We start from the raw sequence: 21,862 nt of genomic DNA, 5'->3' as shown, positions 1-21,862 counted from the left end.
TGCAGAGACCAGTTTCTGTTCCCCTCACTATATGGGCTACACTGCTGCCTCACAGTTCCAGGCATCCGGATTCAATTCCATTCTTGGGTGACTATCTGCGTGGAGTTTGCATGTTCTCCTTGCGTCTGTGTGGGTTTCCTCCAAATGCTCTGGTTTCCTCCCACAGTCCAAAGATGTGCAGGTTAGGTGTATCGGTCATGGTAAATGTGTGGAGTTACGGGAAGAGGGCCTGGGTAAAAGAATCAGTGCAGACTCGATGGGCACTGTAGGGATTCTATGATTTACTGTCCCCTGCTATCACTGCATTCCTGTTTGCTTCCCCTGCTTAAATGGCATCCTGTACCGTGGTGCCATGACCAGCCTGCTGATCCACCTTTGCAGACCTCACTTTTGTTGTGAGCACCCCAAACCTGTTTGACCACTTCAAAGTCTGAGGCTCCTCCACTCCTGCCTGCTCGGTCTCCTTACCTGCCTCACGGTCTCATCCTCCTTTCCCTCACTGCTGTCCAAATCAAATGATTCTATTCTAAGAGGTATCGCCATCTTCTGGTCCAAAGTATCCAGCTGTTTCTTCCCATCCCTTATGTTGTTTAGTGTCTGCAGCTCAGCTTCTAGATCAGTAATACAGATCCAAAATTCCCCTAGCTGCTTATGTTTTTGCAGACTTGTTTGTCCTGGACCGCCTTGGCCAGAATCTCCCACATTCTACAGGTGCAACATAACACCTGTCCTTCCATTTTTATGTATATTTAGTTAACTTAATTTAATTACTTTACTAATTAACTTAGAATAATTCCTATGTATAGCACACCCCTTTCCTCCATACACTGAATTCCCACATGAACCTAATTCATTACTCGGTCTCTGTCTCACTCAGGTGTCATCTCCTAACTCTTGCACACCCCTCACTGATAGTCAATAATGTTTCATGTTACGTGCTTTCTTCCACGCCTAGAACCACCATTTTGACTGTTGATGGCTGCCTTTTTCTTAAATCTGCTTTTAAAAAAACACGTGTTCAAGTGGTTATTGGATAAACATATGGATGATATTGGAATAGTGTAGATTATAGGGGCTTTAGATTGGTACCACTGGTCGGCGCAACATCGAGGGCCGAAGGGCCTGTACTGCGCTGTAATGTTCTATAAGTAAAGCACTGGCCTAAATTTTAGCTTTCTAGGTGGCTAGAATTTTAAAAGCCAAAAGTTATGTTAAACTTGTATCAAAATTTGGTTTGAACACATTGAAGCACTATGCACAGTTCTGGTCTCCATGTTATAAATAGTATATAAAGGCACTGGAGAAAGTGCAAAAAAGATTTGCAAGAATGAGAAAAGATTGAGTAGGCATGAGTTCTTTACTCCAAAACAGAAGGCTATGGTCAGACCTGATAAGAGATCTTTAAGGACAGGGTGGATTTAGGTATGTTTTTATTCATGCGAATATCCAGAACTAAATGCCATAGATATAAGGCAATTAATAAATACAAACAGGAATTCAGGAGGAACCTCTTTACTGAAATAAAAGCAAAATATTGCAGTTGTTGGAGACAAGGTGAAAGAGATACATGGGTTCTGAAGAAGACTCAAGATGTTAACGCTGTTTCTCCCTCCATGGATGCTGCGAGACCGACTGAGTTTTTCCAACACTTTCTGTTTTTACCTCTTCACTGACATTGGTTGAAATGTGGAACTTGCACCAACAAGAAGTGGTTGAGGCAGCTGCCATATATACATTTAAAGGGGGTTAGTAAGCGCAGGAGAGAAAAGGAAGTGAGAGTGATACCGATGTGGTTAGATTAGGAGGGGTAAGGCGAATTTGTGTGGAGCATTGATGCTGGCATAAATCAATTGGGTCAAATGCCCCAGACTTTCTGATGTAATTCACTGAAAAGCAATTTGTTCTACAAAACCGTGGTTAGGCTTCATTAGGAATATCATGTTTATTTCATAGAATAAAATCGTAGAATCCCTACAGTACAGAGATTATTTGTCTCTAGAAATGCTACAAGGTATAATATCACTATTATAAAACCTCCCACTCACTGACCCAACATCACAGGCGATCTATTTATCAAAAATACGATTACTACAAATTGACCGCTGTCAAGTTGTCATCCTGAAGATTGTGCTTCAAATGTTCAAAGTCTGTACGAATTTCTGTTGTAATCCCTTTGCCCTAGTTTGTCCCAAAACAGAATGTAATACATTGAAGAAAGAAAATAAACTTCTGCATCAGAACTGATGCAGTCAGATTGCAGCATAATACCCCAGTCGGCAGAGTGAGAAACACTGGACAAGGGCCTACCGAGGCAGCAGATCACTAATCCGCCAACTAATATCCCCTGCACAAATAATTATTTTTTTAATGAAAACAGCTTTTGATGAAAACAGGACAAATGGTGCTCAGGACGGCACATGATAGTGATAATCAAACACAGAAATGGCAGGCCAAAAGAATTGAGAAAAATTGACAGTGTATCTAATTTATCTATCTGGCTCTTATGTTAATGGTTTGGTGATTACTGCACCCGCTTAAAAAAATTTAATTGAAATGGGCTCAAAATACCAAAGGTATTTCACCGGTAGACGACACAGTAAATGTAGCATAGCAGTTCCAATTGGAAACAGTAGGGTGCCACATATCAGCCCAAGTGCGACTATTGTAAGGTAAAGTCACCATAGTCCCAGATGACCATAGGCTGGTGGTGATTTAACTTGAGGACCACCACACCTCAGGCGAGAGGCAGGGTTGAGAATGCAGGCCTTCCTGAATAACCTCAGCCAGTGCGGGAATTAAACCTGCACTGTTGGCATCGCTCTGTATCACTAATCAGCTGTCCAGCCAACTGAGCTAAACCAACCCACAAAGAAGCGTTAACAGAAATAAACTTGATGGGGTTTGCATATAGTTGCAGGCTATGAACACTAGATGTCACTGTGGTTCTATTCCAGTAAGAGGTCTCACAACACCAGGTTAAAGTCCAACAGGTTTATTTGGTAGCACAAGCCACTCTCGCACGTTCTATTCCAGCACAGAAAATCAGTGAGTGATGTATTAAATTCAGTATTACTTGTATTTTGTTGTACTGTGGACACTTTCAATGTTAAAGGTATCATACAAGGTGACAGCAATAACTATGTTATAGTGAGACTATATCACACTGTATGCTATCTGACCAAAAATTAAGTTTAAAATTTGAAAGTAATCCAAACTTTTTTTTCATTCATGGGATGTGGGCATCACTGGCTGGGCCAGCATTCATTGTCCATCCCCGAGGGCATTTAAGAGTGAGCTACATTACTGTGGCTCTGGAGTCACATGTAGGCCAGACCAGATAAGGACAATAGATTTCCTTCTCTGAAGGACATTAGTGAACCAGATGGGTTTTATGAGAAACGACAATAGTTTAATGGTATTCCTGTTAAATTACAATGGTAGGATTCACACCGAGGTCCCCAGAACATTGCCCTTGGTCTCTGGATTACTTGTCCAATGCCACTACGCCACAGCCTCCCTTAAACTGATGAGAAAAGAGGGCAGGTGAGGGGAAAGGAGAGAAACAGCAATGAGAAGATCTCTTGCCACTCATCGCTTGCCCTCGGGAGGATGGAATGGGAGGGAAAGTAAAGGGTGAGTCAGCGATTAGTGGAGCAAAGAACACAGGGTATACAGATTTATTGGACAGCTCAAAAGGGAAGATGTATTGGTGGTGAAAGGGAGGCCGTGGAAAGGGGAAAGTTAATGGGTATGGTACACAATGGGAATAATGAGATTGGCGAAAGGGATGAGAATGGAACTATTGAGAATCACATTTTCACATTAACTTCAGGTTGAATGTAGCCTGCATCTGTTGGTGACTCCATCATGTCACTCCAATCTGAGAGGGTAAAAGAAAAAAAACTGAGAGAAGCAAAAGAGGGGAAACAAAAAAAACCAATGTGAAAACAGCAGGGACATTTAAGAGAGAACAAAGAACAGTACAGCACAGCACAGAAACAGGCCCTTCGGCCCTCCAAACCTGTGCTGATCGCATTGTCCTATCTAGACCAACCGCCTGTTCCCGTCTGTTCATGTGTCTTATCCAGGTAAATCTTAAATGTCGCTAACGTATCTGCCTTAACCACCTCACTTGGTAGTGCATCCCAGGCCACCACCACCCTCTGTGTGACAAAATGTCCACCGCACATCTCTACTGAACCTTTCCTCCCTTACCTTCAACTTTTGCCCCCTTGTAATTGTCATTTCTGCCCTGGGAAAAAGCTTCCAACTATTTACCCTATCTATATCCCTCACAATTTTATCAACTTCTATCAGATCACCCTTCCGTATTCTCCATGTGTGTGCAATGTAGTAGGAGATTGACTAAAATTTGGTACGTTGATCATGTATTGTGCCACAGATTCCTTTTGTAGATTATGTGATGACTTCAGCCAGGCTAATGAGGTTGGCTTGCTAGAGTATGAACGCAAAAAGAGGTACCTGTTGAGTCTTAATTAGTGGTTAAATCAGGGAGCCTCATGCTCCCTATTTAAAGCAGGTGTGTCAGACTCCCAGCCTGCATTCAGCAGGGAGCAACTGGAGAGCTGGCTGTGTACAGATGTATGGGGTAAATAAACTAACTTGGTGACAGGACTTTCGCCTCCATGGAGTTATTACAGATTGGTTTTGTGATGAGTATTTTCAAAGTTAAAAGGTACCACACTGACTCACAATAATTGCTATTTTATGGACCAATTAAATTGAGATTGGATTCTTACAAGTCACTCAAAATATTTGAAGGTGCCATTAGCCCCACGATCTTCTGAGCTATTTGCATTCACCAACTTCAGCCTATTAAGACACTTTACTCATTGCACTGTTGCACATCCTAGTTGCCCTTGAGAAGGTGGTGGTGGTGCGCTGCCTTTTTGAAATGTTGTAGTCCATTTGGTGTAGGTATACCCATTGTGCAGTTAGGAAGGGATTCTATGATTTTTGACAATGAAGGAACGGTGATGTATCTGCAACTCAGGATGGTATGTATCGATTGAACTTAATAGTTGTGGAGGAGATGGGAAGATTAAGGAGGTAAGCAATGTTGTGAAGGTACGAGAAAGCAGTCTTAATGACAAAAACATTTGGAAAAGAAACACTGGTTTGGGATTGAGTGATGCCCACTGAATCCACGCCTCTAAACCTGAGCGGCAGTTCAGGGTGGAGGTAGTCAGGAGATGATGGAAGTCAAATGATGTCAGATTGGACTGTCAGTTTTCTCTCGTTACCAACTTAGACTTATCTGTACATTTTAATCACTATTGATAGAATCTTATGAGATTGCTATCACTTAACTCTACATATTATGAACTCTTTTTTTCATTTTAGTATTATGCAGAATCCCATGGTGTAATATATGTAATTGATTCAACTGACGAAGAAAGATTGTCTGAATCAAAGATAGCTTTTGGTATGTATAAAACAAATAATATTGTTTTATATTGCTGTTTTGCAAGCAAGTAAAATTAAAGTAGTTTTAAAACCTGTTTTATGTTATTTCCATTCATATAGTATATATATTTAAAGACATTTTGCAGCTCTTGAGAATTAGTATAATGTGCAGTGTTGTTCGAAGATCATTTATTCAGGATTTTGGCTCCAAACAGTCGTCTTCGATTTGGTTCGTGAGTCAGGGTGGTTTTGAGTGCTCATTAAGATGAGAAAGATCAATGCAGGGCTGTGGAAAAATATTTTCCTTTTATGTATTGTGTGCCAATATCAAGCATGTGGATTAACAGAAGCAAAGACGAGATCTAGGATAAGTGCATTTCTTCTACTCTGCTCGTAACTTCAGCATCTATGTGACATGGCTTTCCTTGAAAGGCTGCTGACTATCATAAATGGTGCACTGTTTTGAGACTGCACATAATGGCTTCGTGCAGAATCTTTGCAGCAGATCAAGGGGAGATTTTTTTCTCAACCTGTCTTGGCTTCAAGCCTAGGTCCCTGAAGTGATAGGTTTACATGCTAAAGCATTGTACCACCCAGTCCACTGGTGGCTTAAAAAAAAATGCCACACTTGCGTAGTAACCCCTTCCTATGGGGATTTGTCATTTGTTTTCTTAGCTCCATTGATGATTTGGAATGTCCTAAATAAATGTTGAGGCTTGATATAAATATTTGTTCTTTAGTAAGATGCTGTCAATGTGCCTGAGGTGTTTAATTACATCAGTAAACGTTATATCTCCTCAGAAAAAATGATCACTACTGAAGTACTTGAAGGGGTTCCGTTGTTGGTGTTGGCTAACAAACAGGATATTGAGGTATTTTTTAAAAAAAATTTCAACCCTATTTTTCTTCAATTAATTTTCTAACACTGTGGAATTTACCTAGGTCAGAAAGTTTGTCATAAGGTATGTAACACAGCAGGCAAACCTGAAGAGGCGTCATTTAGCCAAACTTTCCAATGAAGATTGGGGAACACAAGAATATAAGAAATAGGAGTAGATCATATGACACCTTGAGTCTGCTCTTCCACCTCAATTACATTTTTCTTACAACTCTCCATATCCCTTGATTCCAGGAGAGGTTAAAAATCCTGTAAGAACATAAGCCATGGATGTAACTTTAAATGGCCACAACACATATCATTTGAAATTGTCACACTGCATGTCTCATGTTCCCTAAAGTGCTGGCTAGCAGACAGGAACCAAAAATCCCCTTCTCCCTTTGGACAATTCAAGATTCTTCGTGAAGAGAAGTTTAGTGCAACTTAATTCTCATTCATAGAATAGAATCCCAACAGTGCAGAAGGAGACCATTTGGCCATCAAGTCTGTACCAACCATAATCCCACCTAGGCCCTATTCCTGTAACCCCGCATATTTACCCTGTTAAACCCCTGACACTAAGGGGCAATTTATCATGGCCAATCAACCTAACTCGCACATCTTTGGACTGTGGGGGGGGAAACCGGAGCACCTGGGGGAAACCGGAGCACCTGGAGGAAACCCACGCAGACACGGGGAGAACATGCAAACTCCACACCAGACGGTGACCTGAGGCCAGAATTGAACTCGGATCCTTGGCGCTGTGAGGCAGCAATGCAAGCCACTGTGTTCTGTCGTTATTCATTTTGTTTACCAATTTTCTTCTTCATAGAATCCCTGCAGTGTAGAAGGAGGCCATTCGGCCCATCAAGTCTGCACCGGCAACAATCCCACCCCAAGCCCTACCCCACAATCCCACGCAATTCCTCCGCTAATCCCTCTAACCTACGCATCCCGGGACACTAAGGGGCAATTTAGCATGGCCAATCCACCTAACCCACACACCTTTGGACTGTGGGAGGATACCGGAGCACCCGGGGGAAACCCACGCAGACACGGGGAGAATGTGCAAACTCCACACAGACAGTGACCCAAGCCGAGAATCGAATCCAGGTTCCTGGCACTGTGAGGCAGCAGTGCTAACCACTGTGCCACCGTGCCGTCCTTCTTATCTCATCAAACTTTGCTGAAGTACTGTTCCAAGGGCATTGACAGCTCTAATTTCACACCCAAGTAGCCATTCTTGAACTATAAGCTTAGACAAAATGTGTCATTCAGTAGGCTGTTCAATCACTGGAGACATCAAAGCCTGCTTGGCCTTGTGTTTTCACATTACTGTCTAGCTGAGATAATTGGATAATTATCAGGGACACTACAATCTTATTTTTCTCCTCTGTCGCCTATGGCCACTAACATTGACTATGGTGCATAGCTGTTGGCCTGGCTAAAATCAGCTAACTGATTAGACTAGCAATTAAATATCACCAGCTCTAATTAAATATTGGGAAGAATATACCATTACTTGTGTTACCTGTGCCAAACTCCATTTCCTAGTTGCCAACTCCATTCCTCTCCTTGGTAACAGTTTGAGATTGTCATTGAATCCCTACAGTACAGAAGGAAGCCATTTGACCCATCAAGCCTGCACCGACAACAATCCCACCCAGGCCCTATCCCCGTAACCCCACATATTTACCCTGCTAGTGCCCCTGACGTTATAAGGCAATTTGGCATGGCCAATCCACCTAACCCACACATCTTTGGAGTGTGGGAGGAAACCGGAGCACCCGGAAGAAACCCATGCAGACATAGGAAGAACGTGCAAACTCCATACAGACTGTCACCCAAAGCTGGAATTGGACCCGGGTCCCTGGCGCTGTGAGGCAGCAGTGCTAACCACTATGCCACTAGTCATTAAACCTGTCTGCTTGCAACCTTGGCGTCACATATTTCCCAGAGATGAGTTTCCAACCTCATATTCGTGCTATTACTAGGACTGCCTATTTCCATCTCCTACAGCATCGCCTGACGTCTCCATTTCAGCTCAGCTGCTGCTGAAACTCACTCTTGCCTTCATTGCGTGTGGACTTGATGATTCCAATACACTCCTGGCTGGTCTCCCACATTCTACTCTCCATAAACTTGAGCCTATCCAAAGCTCTGCTGTCTATGTCTTAACTCACACCTGCACTCCTCTAGTTTTGGCCATTCGTGCAACCCTGATTTTAATCGTTTAACCATTGTTGATCACACCTTCAGTTACCCCGGCCCTAAGCTCTGAAATAACCCTCCAGAGACTTCTCCATCTCACTTTCTCACTTTCCTCCTTTAAAGACACTGTTTTTAAAAATTATCTTTTCGTTTGGGTATCTGACCCAATATCTCCTCATATGGCTGAGTGACATACCTAGTTTGCTAATGGATTTATGAAGTGCCTTGAAATGTTTCGTTACATTAAATGGAAATTTAGGTTGTTGTTGTGAGCACTCTAGTATCTGTTGCTGAGTGCTACCCAATGCCCACAATAAAGGAGTTTTCATTCTTCACTAGAGGGGAATGGAATTGTATAAGTTGCCAAACCAGTAAATACTTTCAGACCTCACCGTCTATTTGACTAAATTGCATACAATGGGCCTAATGTTACCATTGCGTCGCGCCCATTTTTGGGCATGAAAACGTGGTAAAGTCAGGCGTGAGGCCATTAACGCAATCCGTGTCCGCACAGATGCCCACTTTACCAAGGCCCGGGAATGGCTGCGATCCAATTCGCGCATGCATTTAAATTGAATTAATGAACCACTCAACTTTATCAGCATTTCCCCCTTTACCATCGCATTCGCGCGCCCAGATTCGGTGTGAAACAGACATGCTCGGCAAAAGGTCTGTTTCCAGCGCTCCAGCTGCTGAAGAGGTAAGTTCGGAGCTTCCAACGGCTCTCTGACTCGGATCGGAGGTGGGGGGGAGGAGGCGGGCCAGATCATTCTCTGGTGAGGGGGGGGGTGGGGGGGGAGGAGAAGGGAGGCCCAATCATTTTCTCATGGGGGCAGGGAGGAGGGGGCGGGTCAGATGAATCTCTGGTGGATGGGGAGGAGGGAGGCCCGATCGTTGTCTGGTGGGGGGGCGGAGGGGTCCGCTGCCACTCTGCGGGCGATCGGTGCGGGGGAAAGGGGGCGGGGGGGGCGCGGTGTGGATAAGGGGGAAAGTTATGTTGTGAGGGTGATGTCTGTGGGGGCCATCGCTCCCGCTTTTCACTCCTGGGTCACTCTATCTGCTTTTTGCGACCTAAGAGCAATGTGACAGGGGCACAATTTTCAATTTTTTTTTCTAACTGCGCACGTGCAGTTCAGAGCTCCGATCGTTTCGGGCACACTAAGCCCCGCCCACAGAGCAATTCAGACTCGCAAATTTTTTTTTCAGGCTGTGTGTGTATGGGGGCGCCTGGGAACAGATTTCCAAGTCGGATCTGAATTGCGCCCAGATTCAGCACTTGGAATGAAAATGGTAAAATCGGGCCCAATGTTTGCATTTGCATAAAATGGCTTGCTCTTCCCCTCCAACACTGATTTTGAGACAAACCAAATAAATAAATAACTATATCAAAATTGAGCCACAGCATTCTTGTAATGAGCATTTTCTTTTTGATTCTTTCACTGGGTATGGGCATCACTGGTAAGGCAATCATTTGTCACGCATCCCAAATTGTCCTTGAACTCAGTGGCTTGCTAAGGCATGTCAGAGAGCAGTTAAGAGTCAACCACGTTGCGGTGGGTCTGGAGTCACGTGTAGACCAGATCAGGTAAAAACAGCAAATTTCCCTCCTTTAAAGGACCTTAGTGAACCAGAGATGTTTTGAAGACAATTGACGATCATTTCATGGTCACCATTACTGAGACCAACTTTTCATTCCAGATTTATGTATTAATTGAACTTGAATTCCGCCAGTTGCTGAGGTGGGAATTGAATCCATATCACTAAACCATTAGCCTTGGTGTCTGAGTTGCCACTGAACTAGCATTAGCACCACATGCCACCCTCATCCCAATTTAAATAAATTTGTGTAAACCCAGTCAATTTTCCTAACAAAAATAATTACTCTTCTTGCAAACAAACACTTTCCAAATTTTAAAATTTATGCATCACAAACCTGTTTATTTTGCCAATGTGGAATTAACACTGATTATGGTATAGATTTTTTTTGTAAGAGTTGGGATGACAATCCTCCTTATTTTTCACTTTTTTGGTGGTTTGAGCTAATTTAGCAAAACGTTAACGCTTCATTCTTTTCCTGCGACTAATAGACCTGCCTTTCAGTGGGAGACATAAAAACAGCTTTTAGTGATTGCGCTCCAAAAATTGGGAAGAGAGACTGTTTGGTGCAACCATGCTCAGCACTTACTGGGTGAGTAATGATCGATTTCTTTCATTGCACATTTCTGGTTGGATAGATGGGTTGGGGGAGAGAGGAAGAACACATTCAATATGACTGTTGTAGCAAATATGTTAGTAAATCTTGTGAAAAAGGAAGGATCAGAAACAACCTCACACCATTGAAACACAAGAAGGTACTTTTTGAGTCACTGAACACAGCAGGTTAATGTACCACGGCTTTGAAGATGACAGCAGAGACACCTATTAGTTGAGGGCATTCAGGGTAATTCCTGAGTGTGAGTAAGAAGTTGATTGAAGAATTGTCTTTGGAAACTAGAGCATATGTTAAGAGTTACATTGGAACTTTTTTCACTTACTCATGGGATGTGAGCTTTGTTGGCAAGGCCTGCATTATTTACCCAACTGTATATGTCCTTGAGAAAATGATGGTGAGCCACCTTCTTGAACCACCGCAAATATGAGGAGAAGAACGGAGTTAGGTGTCTCTGGGTTGGATATAGAATTTTAATTTCTAACTGACATCAGTGACCTTAATTTAGAAACTTTCAGTAAACAGGAGATGTGACAGTGATTTCAAGAAGGTTCAAAAATGAACTGGGCTCAATTTGCTTGTACAGAGGAATTGCAAATTAAAGTTAACATCGGCAAACATGAAGTACTGCAAATAGTGAATGTTGTTGATTTTCTAAAGAATGAAGTTGAAATAAATTGAGAGACTTATAGACATATCACTAATTGGGCAGGAGTTTCTGTGCTGGTTCACTAGGTTTCGCAGTGCAAGCTGTCTGAAACCAACACAAAAGATCACGGAAAGTTAAGCACAAATTGAAATTGCATGACGTTCTATGCTTTTCTAGCACTATTATGCTAGAAGTCTTCCCCATCCATAAAACATACCACAACCCCAGATTGAATTAAAAGTTTCCACTAATTGCACCTACTCGCAGGCCTTCAAGGCAGCTCTTAAAATTCAGCGTCTTCGAGATGCAAGGGATTGGCAGGGAACTTTCAAAAGCTGTTTTTTTTAAATTGACAAAGCAATTTGCTTTCTACACCAATTTAAAAAGTAAGTTGTTCTGTACATCTTTTATTTGAGTAATTTTATTTATTTTAAATCCGGGAACCCACAAGTGGTGGAGTAGACCGTCTGATTCAAAAAGCTTATTATTATTCCTGATGAGCCTGTTTTCAGTTGTATGAATACAACTGCACCAGGTTAACATTCTGAAATCTACCAATACGTTTTTTATCCACGTTTCCTCAAGAGTCATATGTCAAAGTGCTGCCAACTTGTGATGATTTATGAAAGATCTTGGGCATAATTTCCCCCAAAAAGTTCTAAGTGTCACAACAGCGTGAAAACGGGAGTCCTCAACGCCAATCTTTTGGGTGAGCTCGGCACTGCAATCTTCTGGCACTCTGGCAATTCTTTTGACAGCTGGGAGCTTTGCACTGGTAGGATGCGTGTGGGGGGGGCTTAAGTATGCCGGTGAAGCCAGTTTCGGGGCACCCCGACCTGACAGTGAACTGGGAGACCCCCTCCTATCCCGTTCCCCCACGGGCATTGGACCCCCCCCCCGTATCCCCTCCCTCAATCATCAGCAGCATTGTCAACCCACCCCTCATACCAACACAGGTTACTGGCATCAGGACTCTCCCAATGAGTCTTCTGGCAGAGCCATGATGTACTCTCCTCGCCACCCCCCCCCCCCCACCCCCAGCCCACCCCTGTATGCACCCGCCCCCCGCAGAGCAACCCCCATCATCATACCTCCACACTACTTAGGCCCCACCCCCTTGGTGCTGCCCTGGTACTTAAGGTGCCCAACTGGGCACTGCCAGGCTGACTGCCCAGCCATGCCCCCCGACCACCCAGGGACCTTGATTGCCTCCAATCCCCTTCAGTGTTGTCATGGCGCCAGATCCTCACTACTGCAGAGCATTAGTGATTCTCGCCAGCATGACATATCGCAGGCGTGGGGAGGAAGCACCCAGGAGGGTGAAAGCAGACATGCTGAATCTGGTAAGTATATTAAAATGTAGTCATTTCTATGCAAATGGGCTTCAGCCCCCTTCCTAGGCATGAAGCTGTTCTTGCCGGCAAAAAAGGGATTGCGCCCATTATGTTCAGCGTTACGCAAATAAGTTTGAATGTAAAATTGAGAGGGAGAAAAATCAAAACTAACCAAATTTGCCAATGATTGCCAATTGCATCTAAACTGGAAGCTCATGACACTAGTTTCAGCCTGTATAGAGCAGCAATTAACACACATAGATATTGATAAAAATCAAAATATTTGCAGTTTTCACCCTTGCTTGAATGGTGATTTTAACATAGTAAATGGTACAGGATACATTAATCCAATCAATGACTCAACTGAGTAGCAGAACTAGGGCAAGATAACACTGTTGCACACATGCAGAAAAAAGACAGGATTAGGGCTGATATTAGGAAGCTCTCCTCATGGAATGCGCGATGCATGGAGTGAAGTTTTAGCTAGAGTCGTGCAGGCAGAAACCCTGGAATCATTGAAGAAATTTTAGGGCTCTTTTAGGACCTCCTTGGATGGCTAAACTGAGATCAGTCAAATGGCTTTCCTCATCTGTAGCTATTTGGTGATCTTCTAATGGCAAAATGGGAGGAAGAATATGTGCCAAATGATGAACTGGAGAAAAAAGGAAACGTGATCCAATATTGAGTTTTTTTATGTGGTTTGTTCTTTTGTATTTGGCCCAATTTATTTAGATTGGTGTCGGGCAATATGGTAGTGCTTGCTGTATGTCGTGTGTCATTATTAACATTGAATATTATGGGTTCATAAATGTTATATTTTGGCATGAAAAAAATAGATTATTGCTACAGTATGCTAATTTCATAGTATTCTAGGAAGAAGTGAGCAGACATTAAATTGATGAGTCATTCAATGATGAAACAAATGTCCACTACATGTACCACAATGCATATTTTTCTCCTCTATTTCCCCATGCCCAAAAGTAACTTGTAATCTTTTTGCCAACAGAAAAGGTTAAAGGAATATGCTTAAATTAGCTGTAAATGTTTTCAATTTATATAATTAATATATACATGCACATGTTTTCTTAATTTTATGTAGTTAAGATTCTTGATCTTCCCTGATTTGAATATTCCCCAATTTTGTCTTTAATAGTTTACAGATTTCATTATATTAAAACATTTTTTGTCTTCCTCTAGACAAGGTGTAAATGATGGAATTGAATGGATGGTCAAATGTGTGATCAGGAACATTCACAGACCACCAAGGCAAAAGGATATCACATAAAGCGTTTCTTTCAAACCTCAGACTGAGCACAAAATCTCCTGTCCTATCAGAAATGCTGAAAACTAGTTCAGTGGATCCCAACCTGTTCGAAGAATCTCCGACTTTCTTGGAAATACTCCAGCTGAAAATACTCTCAAGTTCTCATTACTCACTGATTGTGACCGATTATGTCACAGTTTCTATGGCATAAACCACTATCATGCTGCGATAATACTTCCCACTGCATTTGTATTTCCTTCTCATTTTGTGAATCTTTTCTTTAGTGCGTATATTCTACCATTGATTTATTTTGTTGGAACAACTAATTCTTATTACAGTTTTACAGAACACCCACCCCATCCTCCCATCTTTTTTCTAAATGCGAGGGAAGAAGCTTCCTGATAGCTCATGGAGTTTATTTATGGAGCAGTTGTAAAGTGCAGATCAGGAATGATCCGGGCTTCATGCTGGTTTTGATCAGTTAGCTAATCACAGCTGGAGCAATGACAGAACCATAGCACCGCTGGGTTGGTGAGGGGAAAATAGCCTGGATTCTGATATCTGATTCCACAGAGCATTCCTTTCTTTGAAGTGGACCTGCATCGATGCAAGCTCAGGATAAGATTGGGCTTGATGTCCTCCACAGATATCATACAGAGAATCATTCATGAATAACATCCACTTTAGTAAGGTACCAAAACACATCTGAGACCATTCAATGTCCCAGTGAGCCTGTTGGAATTGAGGGAAGAAGATTGTAGAAGGAAATAGCGGAGGAGGATTTTGTTTGCAATTGGTTTTGGACTTAAGTTAGACCAGTATTTGTTTTACTTGAGTTAAAATGTAGGATAATACAATTTGTTACAGCTAGCAGTGGTTTTAGATCCTGCATATTTACTGAAAGGCTTCAATTGGAAACAATGTTGTCATGAGATATTCTAGATAATTGACCAGATCCTTTCCAGGAAATGTTTTGTGTCTACTTAGTGGCTGGAAGATCAACGCTGCCAATTGCTCTAGGAAGCTATGGAATTCCCTGTGTTTTGTAAGGCTGCAACCAAATGGTGGTGATGTGTAGAGTGAGAGATTGAGGAAACTGGAAATGTTACTATGCTCGGCACAATTCTGACGCTTTGTGAACCACTGAACTGGTTGGAAGTGGCTGGTAATGAGTGTGCACTTTTATATCAATGTGTCTCTTTGTTTTGCTGACCTTGTAAATGATAAATCTGGGAGATGATATATATTTAACATCTGTGACTGTTCAAATACATTTGGTTGCAACTGTGAAATGTTTGCAACAGGTTCCTGCAAAAGGCACTTTTTTCAATGTTGGCTCAGAACAAGGATTGGGGGCTACTTATCTGAGCAACAGTATACTTTATTACTGAGACAATTGTAAAATGCAGATTTTATTTTGCTGTGCTAGTATTCCTTCAATTTGGAAGCACTAATCCAGAAAAGTGGGAACTCATTTTGGCAGTCAAACATTCTATTTCCTTATTTCAAATAAAAATGTATCAGTAACATGGGTTGAAGAAGCTGTGATTTATGTTGTAATGCATTCCATTTGGTATATTAAGAAAATAAAAATGTTCTTTGTTCTAAGATAAAAGTTCTGCTCCAGTGATTGGAAAAAGATGGATCTTTCTATGTTGCTTTCACACACTGGATTATCTGCAAATTTTGTAGGATATGTGGTTTTCTTTTACTTAGCCCAAAATGCAACTGAGCATTTTTAATTTTTTCTTTTCACATTCCAGCGGGATAAGTAATCTAGATGGCTAGAATCTGGTAGAATTTACTATGCGTAGCTTTGATCTAGAAGACTAACAGGAGTACTCAGTGTTCACCACAGTTCTGTGCTTGATTTGCATTCCAGATCCTAATCACTTGCTGTATGAAAATATTCTCCTCATGTTTCCTTTGTGGTTTTTTTTTTCCCCATTCACCTTAAATTGGTGTCATGTTGTTCTCGACCCTTATTGTTTTCAGTTCTTGGTATAAGCTCTCTACCTTTGCCAGTAATTCCAAACTCCATATTGGTCAGATGCTTTACGATCTTGCTGTCGAATCCGAGATGAGTTTTTGCCCTCGTGTCCTCTCCGGCACAAAGAACAGGCCATTCCACTTCCATAATAGCACTCAACCTCAGCTCCACTCCGATCTGAAATCTTCAGCTTTGTCTTTGTCACCTCCAGTCTTAATTACTTCAATGCTGTCTTGGCCGACCTCCCTTCCTGCACACTTCGTAAATTTCAACTGTTCAAAATTATTTGCTGCCCAATCAAATCTCATGCCTATTCACCCATCAGCCTTGCCTTTGCTGACCTACTTTGATTTCTGGTCCCTCGGATTTAAACTTTTCACCCTGTGATTAAATTTCCTCATGCCCCACCTAATTCCCTCATGGACCCATCTTTTTCTATAATAATCTAGCTCCACAACATCCACCCCAACTCTCCAACAATTCTCCATTTCTCTGACCGACTTCTTAAGCCTCTCCTTCCCTTTGCACCAACACCCCTCCCCACCACCACCACCCATTGCTTGTCGTGTCTTCAGCTACCGAGGCTCAATAATATGGAATTCCCTTCCTAAATCACTTCACCTCCCTTTCCTTTTATTAAAAGGCTCTCCTCAAGTCCTACCTATTTGAACAAAGTTTTGATCACGCTTTCTTCGGCTAGACATTCATTTCTTTGACTAAGTCTCTGTGAATAACATCACTTTTTAATTACCTGAATAAGTATTTAGGTGAGTATAAACTTTTTGTTGAAAGGAGAGCAAAATGCTGAGGTTGCCTGGCTACTTGTGGGCTGCAGCTCCATTGTTCTGTGTCTGCTTTTTTGGCAGCGTAATGCTATTTGCCATTGTCTCTGATGCTCCAGGTAAAATGGAAGGATACAAGCTAGGTTGTGTTTGACCTTTTTCCAGAAATGTACTTGCTTGTATCCTACAGAATTGGGTGGAGACTCTTTGATTTATCTCCAGTTCCAGTACAAGGCAGTTCTTTGGAAGTTAACCATTGAATTAAAGTTACAGACTATTTTACAATATCATGCTTTGACAATTCCCAGTAAATTCATTGAGTCATCGAAACAAGTTACTTCTATTCCGCTTTACTGGGTGTTCAAGTATTTGTATGTGTGACTTTCTGCCAGTGTTTTCACAGCATTTCAAAGGAAGAATGTGTCATTTTTCAGATGTATTTATGTGGAAGTTAGCTGTAAAAATGCAGGATGGTCATCTGCATGCCAATTAAAGATAGAAGGCAATAATCTTTCTTGCAGTTGCACAATTATAGCTGATAAGACTCTCAGCAGTAATGTAGCTGTGCTACACACACGAATTATAACCAGCTTTGACCTCGCCATTGGAAAAAGTAGAATCTGACCGCAAATTATTTTCCAAAAAAATTCTCATTCTTTAAAATTATTTTTATGGTCATCAAGAAGTCTGCTGGAGAATGCAACACTTTTCTGCTGTTGGCTACGAATATTGGCATCAAGTAACAGGGTCATCAAGGTAAGATGCATCAGAACAGAGCTCCCTTCAATTGGTCAAAGATCATGCAAGTCAAAAACAATGTAAAAGTTTCATATTTTCACAATAGCTGCTTCCATGACCCAAGTAGTATTGCCAGTACTCCTGTTTTCTTTCAGTAACTTTGTGCTTTGGATCTCTTTGCATTGAAAACTTGTGAAGAGTGCTTCAACCCATTTTAAATGGGGCCCTTGAATCCAATATTGAAAAGATATGATTTAATTCCCCCCCCCCATCAGATTGAATTTGAACTCCGATCTCCGGAAGTAAAAAGGACAGTGTTCGCATATCTTTGATTTTCCAAAAATATACTTCATTCATTAAAATCTGCAAGAACATTACAAACATTCCAAAATGGCCACCTCACAAAATGTAATGTTCAGGTTCTTTACATACATCAAGTTACACTCTGAGATGCTTCAATACAGTCAAATATATTGTCTTAATCTTTTTGTACATCAGACCATATCCTGACAACCATCACTTTTATTTGTTATTGCCTGTGTTGCCAAACCCAGTGCCCACCTGGCATCTTGGCGGTACCTAGTTGCCCAAGTGTGCCAGGGACAGTGCCAAGGTGGTGGGCCTGAGTAGAGATGGGGCTGTGACTGGGGTGGGTGGGAGCTATGCACTCTGGGTGTCTATGCACGGTTTGGGGGGGGCGTGCAGGGGTGGGTTATGGAGGGAGTCATGATGAGGGAGACATGTCGGAGGTCTGCCTGGTGACCCATTGGGTGGGCCCTAATGCCCCAATGCAGGCAACCCATGTTGGCGTGGGGAGGTGACAATGCCACTGATGGGAGGGGGTGGGAGGATATTTCCCAGTTTGGCATCAGATCGGGGGCCCTGTGAAATGGCGCCCGAGCTTCAGCAGGATGTGGAGGCTCCCTACATTCCCCCCCCACCCCACCCCGCCATGCAATACCAAAGCCGAGCTCCCAGCGGTCAAAAAAAAGTGGCAGAGTGCCGGAGGATTGCAGTGGGGAGCTCACCCCAAAGATCGGTGCGGAGGACTCCTATTTTCTCACCATTATGCCACTTAGAACGTTTTGGGAAAATTCCACCCCATTTTCTTTCCTAGTTTAAAAAAAATCAATTCAATTTCTGCTGTGAATTAAATGTTGAGCAGAAAGTATGTTATATGAACCCATCTAAACAACTGACCCTTATCGTTCATGCTACATTGTGTTAAATACATATTTCACAATTATAGCATTTCTAGTTGGACTTTTTGATGTAATCAGTCTGTTTATGATGAGAGGAATATTTGAAAGATATATTGCTTTATTTCCAAGCAATCAGGCACAGATATATATGTACTGTGTCACATATATGTGTGGAGTAATCCCAAAAGAAAAGGAAGACTGTGTAGACGAGCTTTTTCCTTAAGTGATTTATTCATTAGTTAGTCAGTATATTGAATACATAAAGTGCCAGATTCATCATGATTTGGAAGGCTAAAGTTGGGTGACTCCTTGAGAATTTCGAAGCTCTTTAATGCAATACAGCTGCTTTAACTTGTAACAATGTCCCATTATAATCACAAATGTAATTAAAGGAAAACAGAAACTGAGTCAAACAACATATTGAATACGGACAGCAGAGATTTACAAGATCTGCGGCTCATGAAGAGTTGAGGACTTGGGGTCAGCCAGGACAGCATTTCATTTGTTCTGTTTGAAGGTGATTGAGACATGAATGGGATTGCATCAAGAGATGGGGTGGTAACTAGGGGTGTTGCAGAGAGTGAAGGTAGCCTGTATGACATTTGTACCAAAAAAGATCCAAGCAATGGCCATCTCCAATAAGAGGATCTGAGCATCACCCATGATGTTCAAAGGCATTAATATTGCTGAATCCCCCGCTGTCAATGTCCTGGGGGTTCCACTGGCTAGAAACTGAATTGGACTTGCCATATAAACACTGGCTATAGGAGCAGGTCAAAAGCTAGGAATCCTGTGGCAAGTAACACCCAAAGCCTGTCCACCATCTACAAGGCGCAAGTCAGATGTGAAATGAAATACTCTCCACTTGCCTAGATGAGTGCAGTTCCAACAACACTCAAGAAGCTTGACACCATCAGGACAAAGCCCCATTTGATTGGTTCAATGCCTTCACCGATGAACAATGGCAGCAGTGTGTACCATCTACAAGATTTGCAGCAGGAACTCACCAAGGTTCCTTCGGTAGCACCTTCCAAACCACTACCATTGAGAAAGAAAAGAGCAGCAAATACCTGGGAACACAACCACCTGGAGGTTTTCCTCCACGTCACTCAGCAACCTGACTTGTAACTGTATCACCATTCCTTCACTGTCGCTGGTTCAAAGTCCTGGAACTCCTTCCCTAACAGCACTGTGGGTGTACCTGAACTTGTTGTTTGTAGATGTTCGATAAAGCAACTCACCCCCACCTTCTCAAGGGCAACTAGGGGTGGGCAATAAATGCTGGTCTAGCCAGTGACGACCACATACCATAAATGAATTTTTAGGAAGTGATGGACAAGAAAGGCACCAGAAACTGCCAAGGATCATGTCGAAATCTCGACTTCCGAGTTTGACTTTAACACAAACGCACATTAACACAAGATACTTAACCGACAGATTGTCTTTATTTTACTTGCTAGCAAGGGGGTCGAGATACCACTCCCCCGGACAAAGAAAATCATCCTGGTTTATACAATTCTGCAGCTCACAGTCAGTTGGACACAATCCAATCAAAACTGTTACAAATGACATACTTTACGTATTGATCCAATAGAAAAATACTGAACCACCCTGATCTATGAGATCATAATACCTCGTGGAATACTCCAACATATCATCCCTAAGCCTGTCCTCTAGTCTCTTAGTCAGACATCATGTCTCTCTTTTTGAAAGTAGCCTCACAAAGCATCTTCACTAAAACAGTCTCACATGGACATCCTTTAATTGATAAAGGGGGCCTACAAAAGCCATTAGTATTTTATGGCTTTGTCAGTGAAGTTAACTGAATCTCTAAGGGATGTGGTCAACTCATCTTGCCTTCAGGATATTTCCCAATTTTAGCCCTGATAAGTTTTGTTTATTGCCAACATAATGGAACACATGTATATATTTCTTACCAATTCAATAACTGAGCTTTTTATCACTACCTACAGTTTCAAGGTATCATTATGTTACCGTTCATTCTTGTCAGTTCCCACTAAGTCTCCTACTATAACTCTTTCGTTAGTTAAGACACTAATATCTTTCTGACTGTTTTGATTAGAAACTGTGAAGGCAGCTTCATTAAAGCTCACTCTTGTATCAGTTGTTTCTGATAAGGTGTCTGGAGAGGCAATTAAGTCTCATTTATGGCCTTGTGATTCCAGCAGTTGGGTGCTTTAAAGGAATGTATCTAATATATGTTTGGTATCAAAGGGCACTCTGTAACTGTGCATCTAAGTTTCCTTAATTTCCAAAAATATATTTATATGTATGGACTAATTAAAAGTATTACATGTACCTTTAAAACTACAAAGTATTTAAAACACCTCATTACAATTACTAGCAAACTTGCTCCCCATTGATTTAAAGTGAATTCTACATCTAAGTTGATTAAACAAAAACCCTAGCAGAGTCTGCCAATCTTATAGTAGCCCTTTTCTATCTTTCTACATTCCCTCCTCTTGTCTTTCTCAAGGACAACAATTTCAATCTAACTGAATCTTATAAAGTCTCTCCATTTCCTTGTCTACTGCATTCTCTGAGAGTTCTGAAGTTGTTACTGTCATCATAATGACTGCAGCTCCTGGAATAACTGCATTTCCAAGCTGTGCACAGCAACACTTTATCATGGCAAATACCAGACATAGGGTAAAGATAACAGCCAAAAATATGATTAACCCATGTACTAGGGACTTAGCTATTGCTCCTAACCATCTCCCACCCAACCAGAAATTCCCCAAGAACCTGGTTTCTTAACCTTAACCTTTTCAGATATGGTCCATTAAACTACCTCTTTCCTCAGAATGGTCGGGGATGTATGTGCAGCATTCACACCCTATTATAGCACATGTCCCACCTTTTTCAGTTAACAAATAATCTAGGGCCATCCTGTTCTGCAAAGTCACTGTTCTTATGGTTGTCATCTCATTGCTTAACCCTTTTATAGCTTTCATCGTATAATTTGCCACCACTTCTAGTAATTTAGCTAATTTTACTATTTCAACTGAGGTTCCCATTCCGGCAGAGGGATAAAGGATCGAAAGGAATTGTTTGGTTTTTGTAAAGGCTTGTTTAGACCGATAAAGGGGGTGATGTGTTAGATATCATAGAAACCCTACAGTGCAGAAGGAGGCCCTTCGGCCCATCGAGTCTGCACC

At 41.9% G+C, this 21,862-nt stretch overlaps 1 protein-coding gene across 1 annotated transcript in view; it reads left to right on the top strand.

The window, feature by feature from the left end:
• The window catches only part of arfrp1 (ADP-ribosylation factor related protein 1), a 30,118-nt gene extending 14,503 nt beyond the window's left edge, over window positions 1-15,615 (top strand). The window contains exons 5-8 of the mRNA XM_078236496.1: window positions 5,365-5,446; window positions 6,229-6,299; window positions 10,603-10,703; window positions 13,905-15,615. Of these exons, the coding sequence (XP_078092622.1) occupies window positions 5,365-5,446; window positions 6,229-6,299; window positions 10,603-10,703; window positions 13,905-13,992 (342 nt within the window). The 3' untranslated portion in view covers window positions 13,993-15,615. The remainder of the gene's footprint in view (window positions 1-5,364; window positions 5,447-6,228; window positions 6,300-10,602; window positions 10,704-13,904) is intronic.
• The last annotated feature ends 6,247 nt before the right edge of the window (window positions 15,616-21,862 follow it).

The sequence above is a fragment of the Mustelus asterias genome, chromosome 20 (genome assembly GCF_964213995.1).
Source record: "Mustelus asterias chromosome 20, sMusAst1.hap1.1, whole genome shotgun sequence".
Taxonomy (NCBI): Eukaryota; Metazoa; Chordata; class Chondrichthyes; order Carcharhiniformes; family Triakidae; genus Mustelus; species Mustelus asterias.
This window is presented reverse-complemented; position numbering and strand designations above follow the sequence as displayed.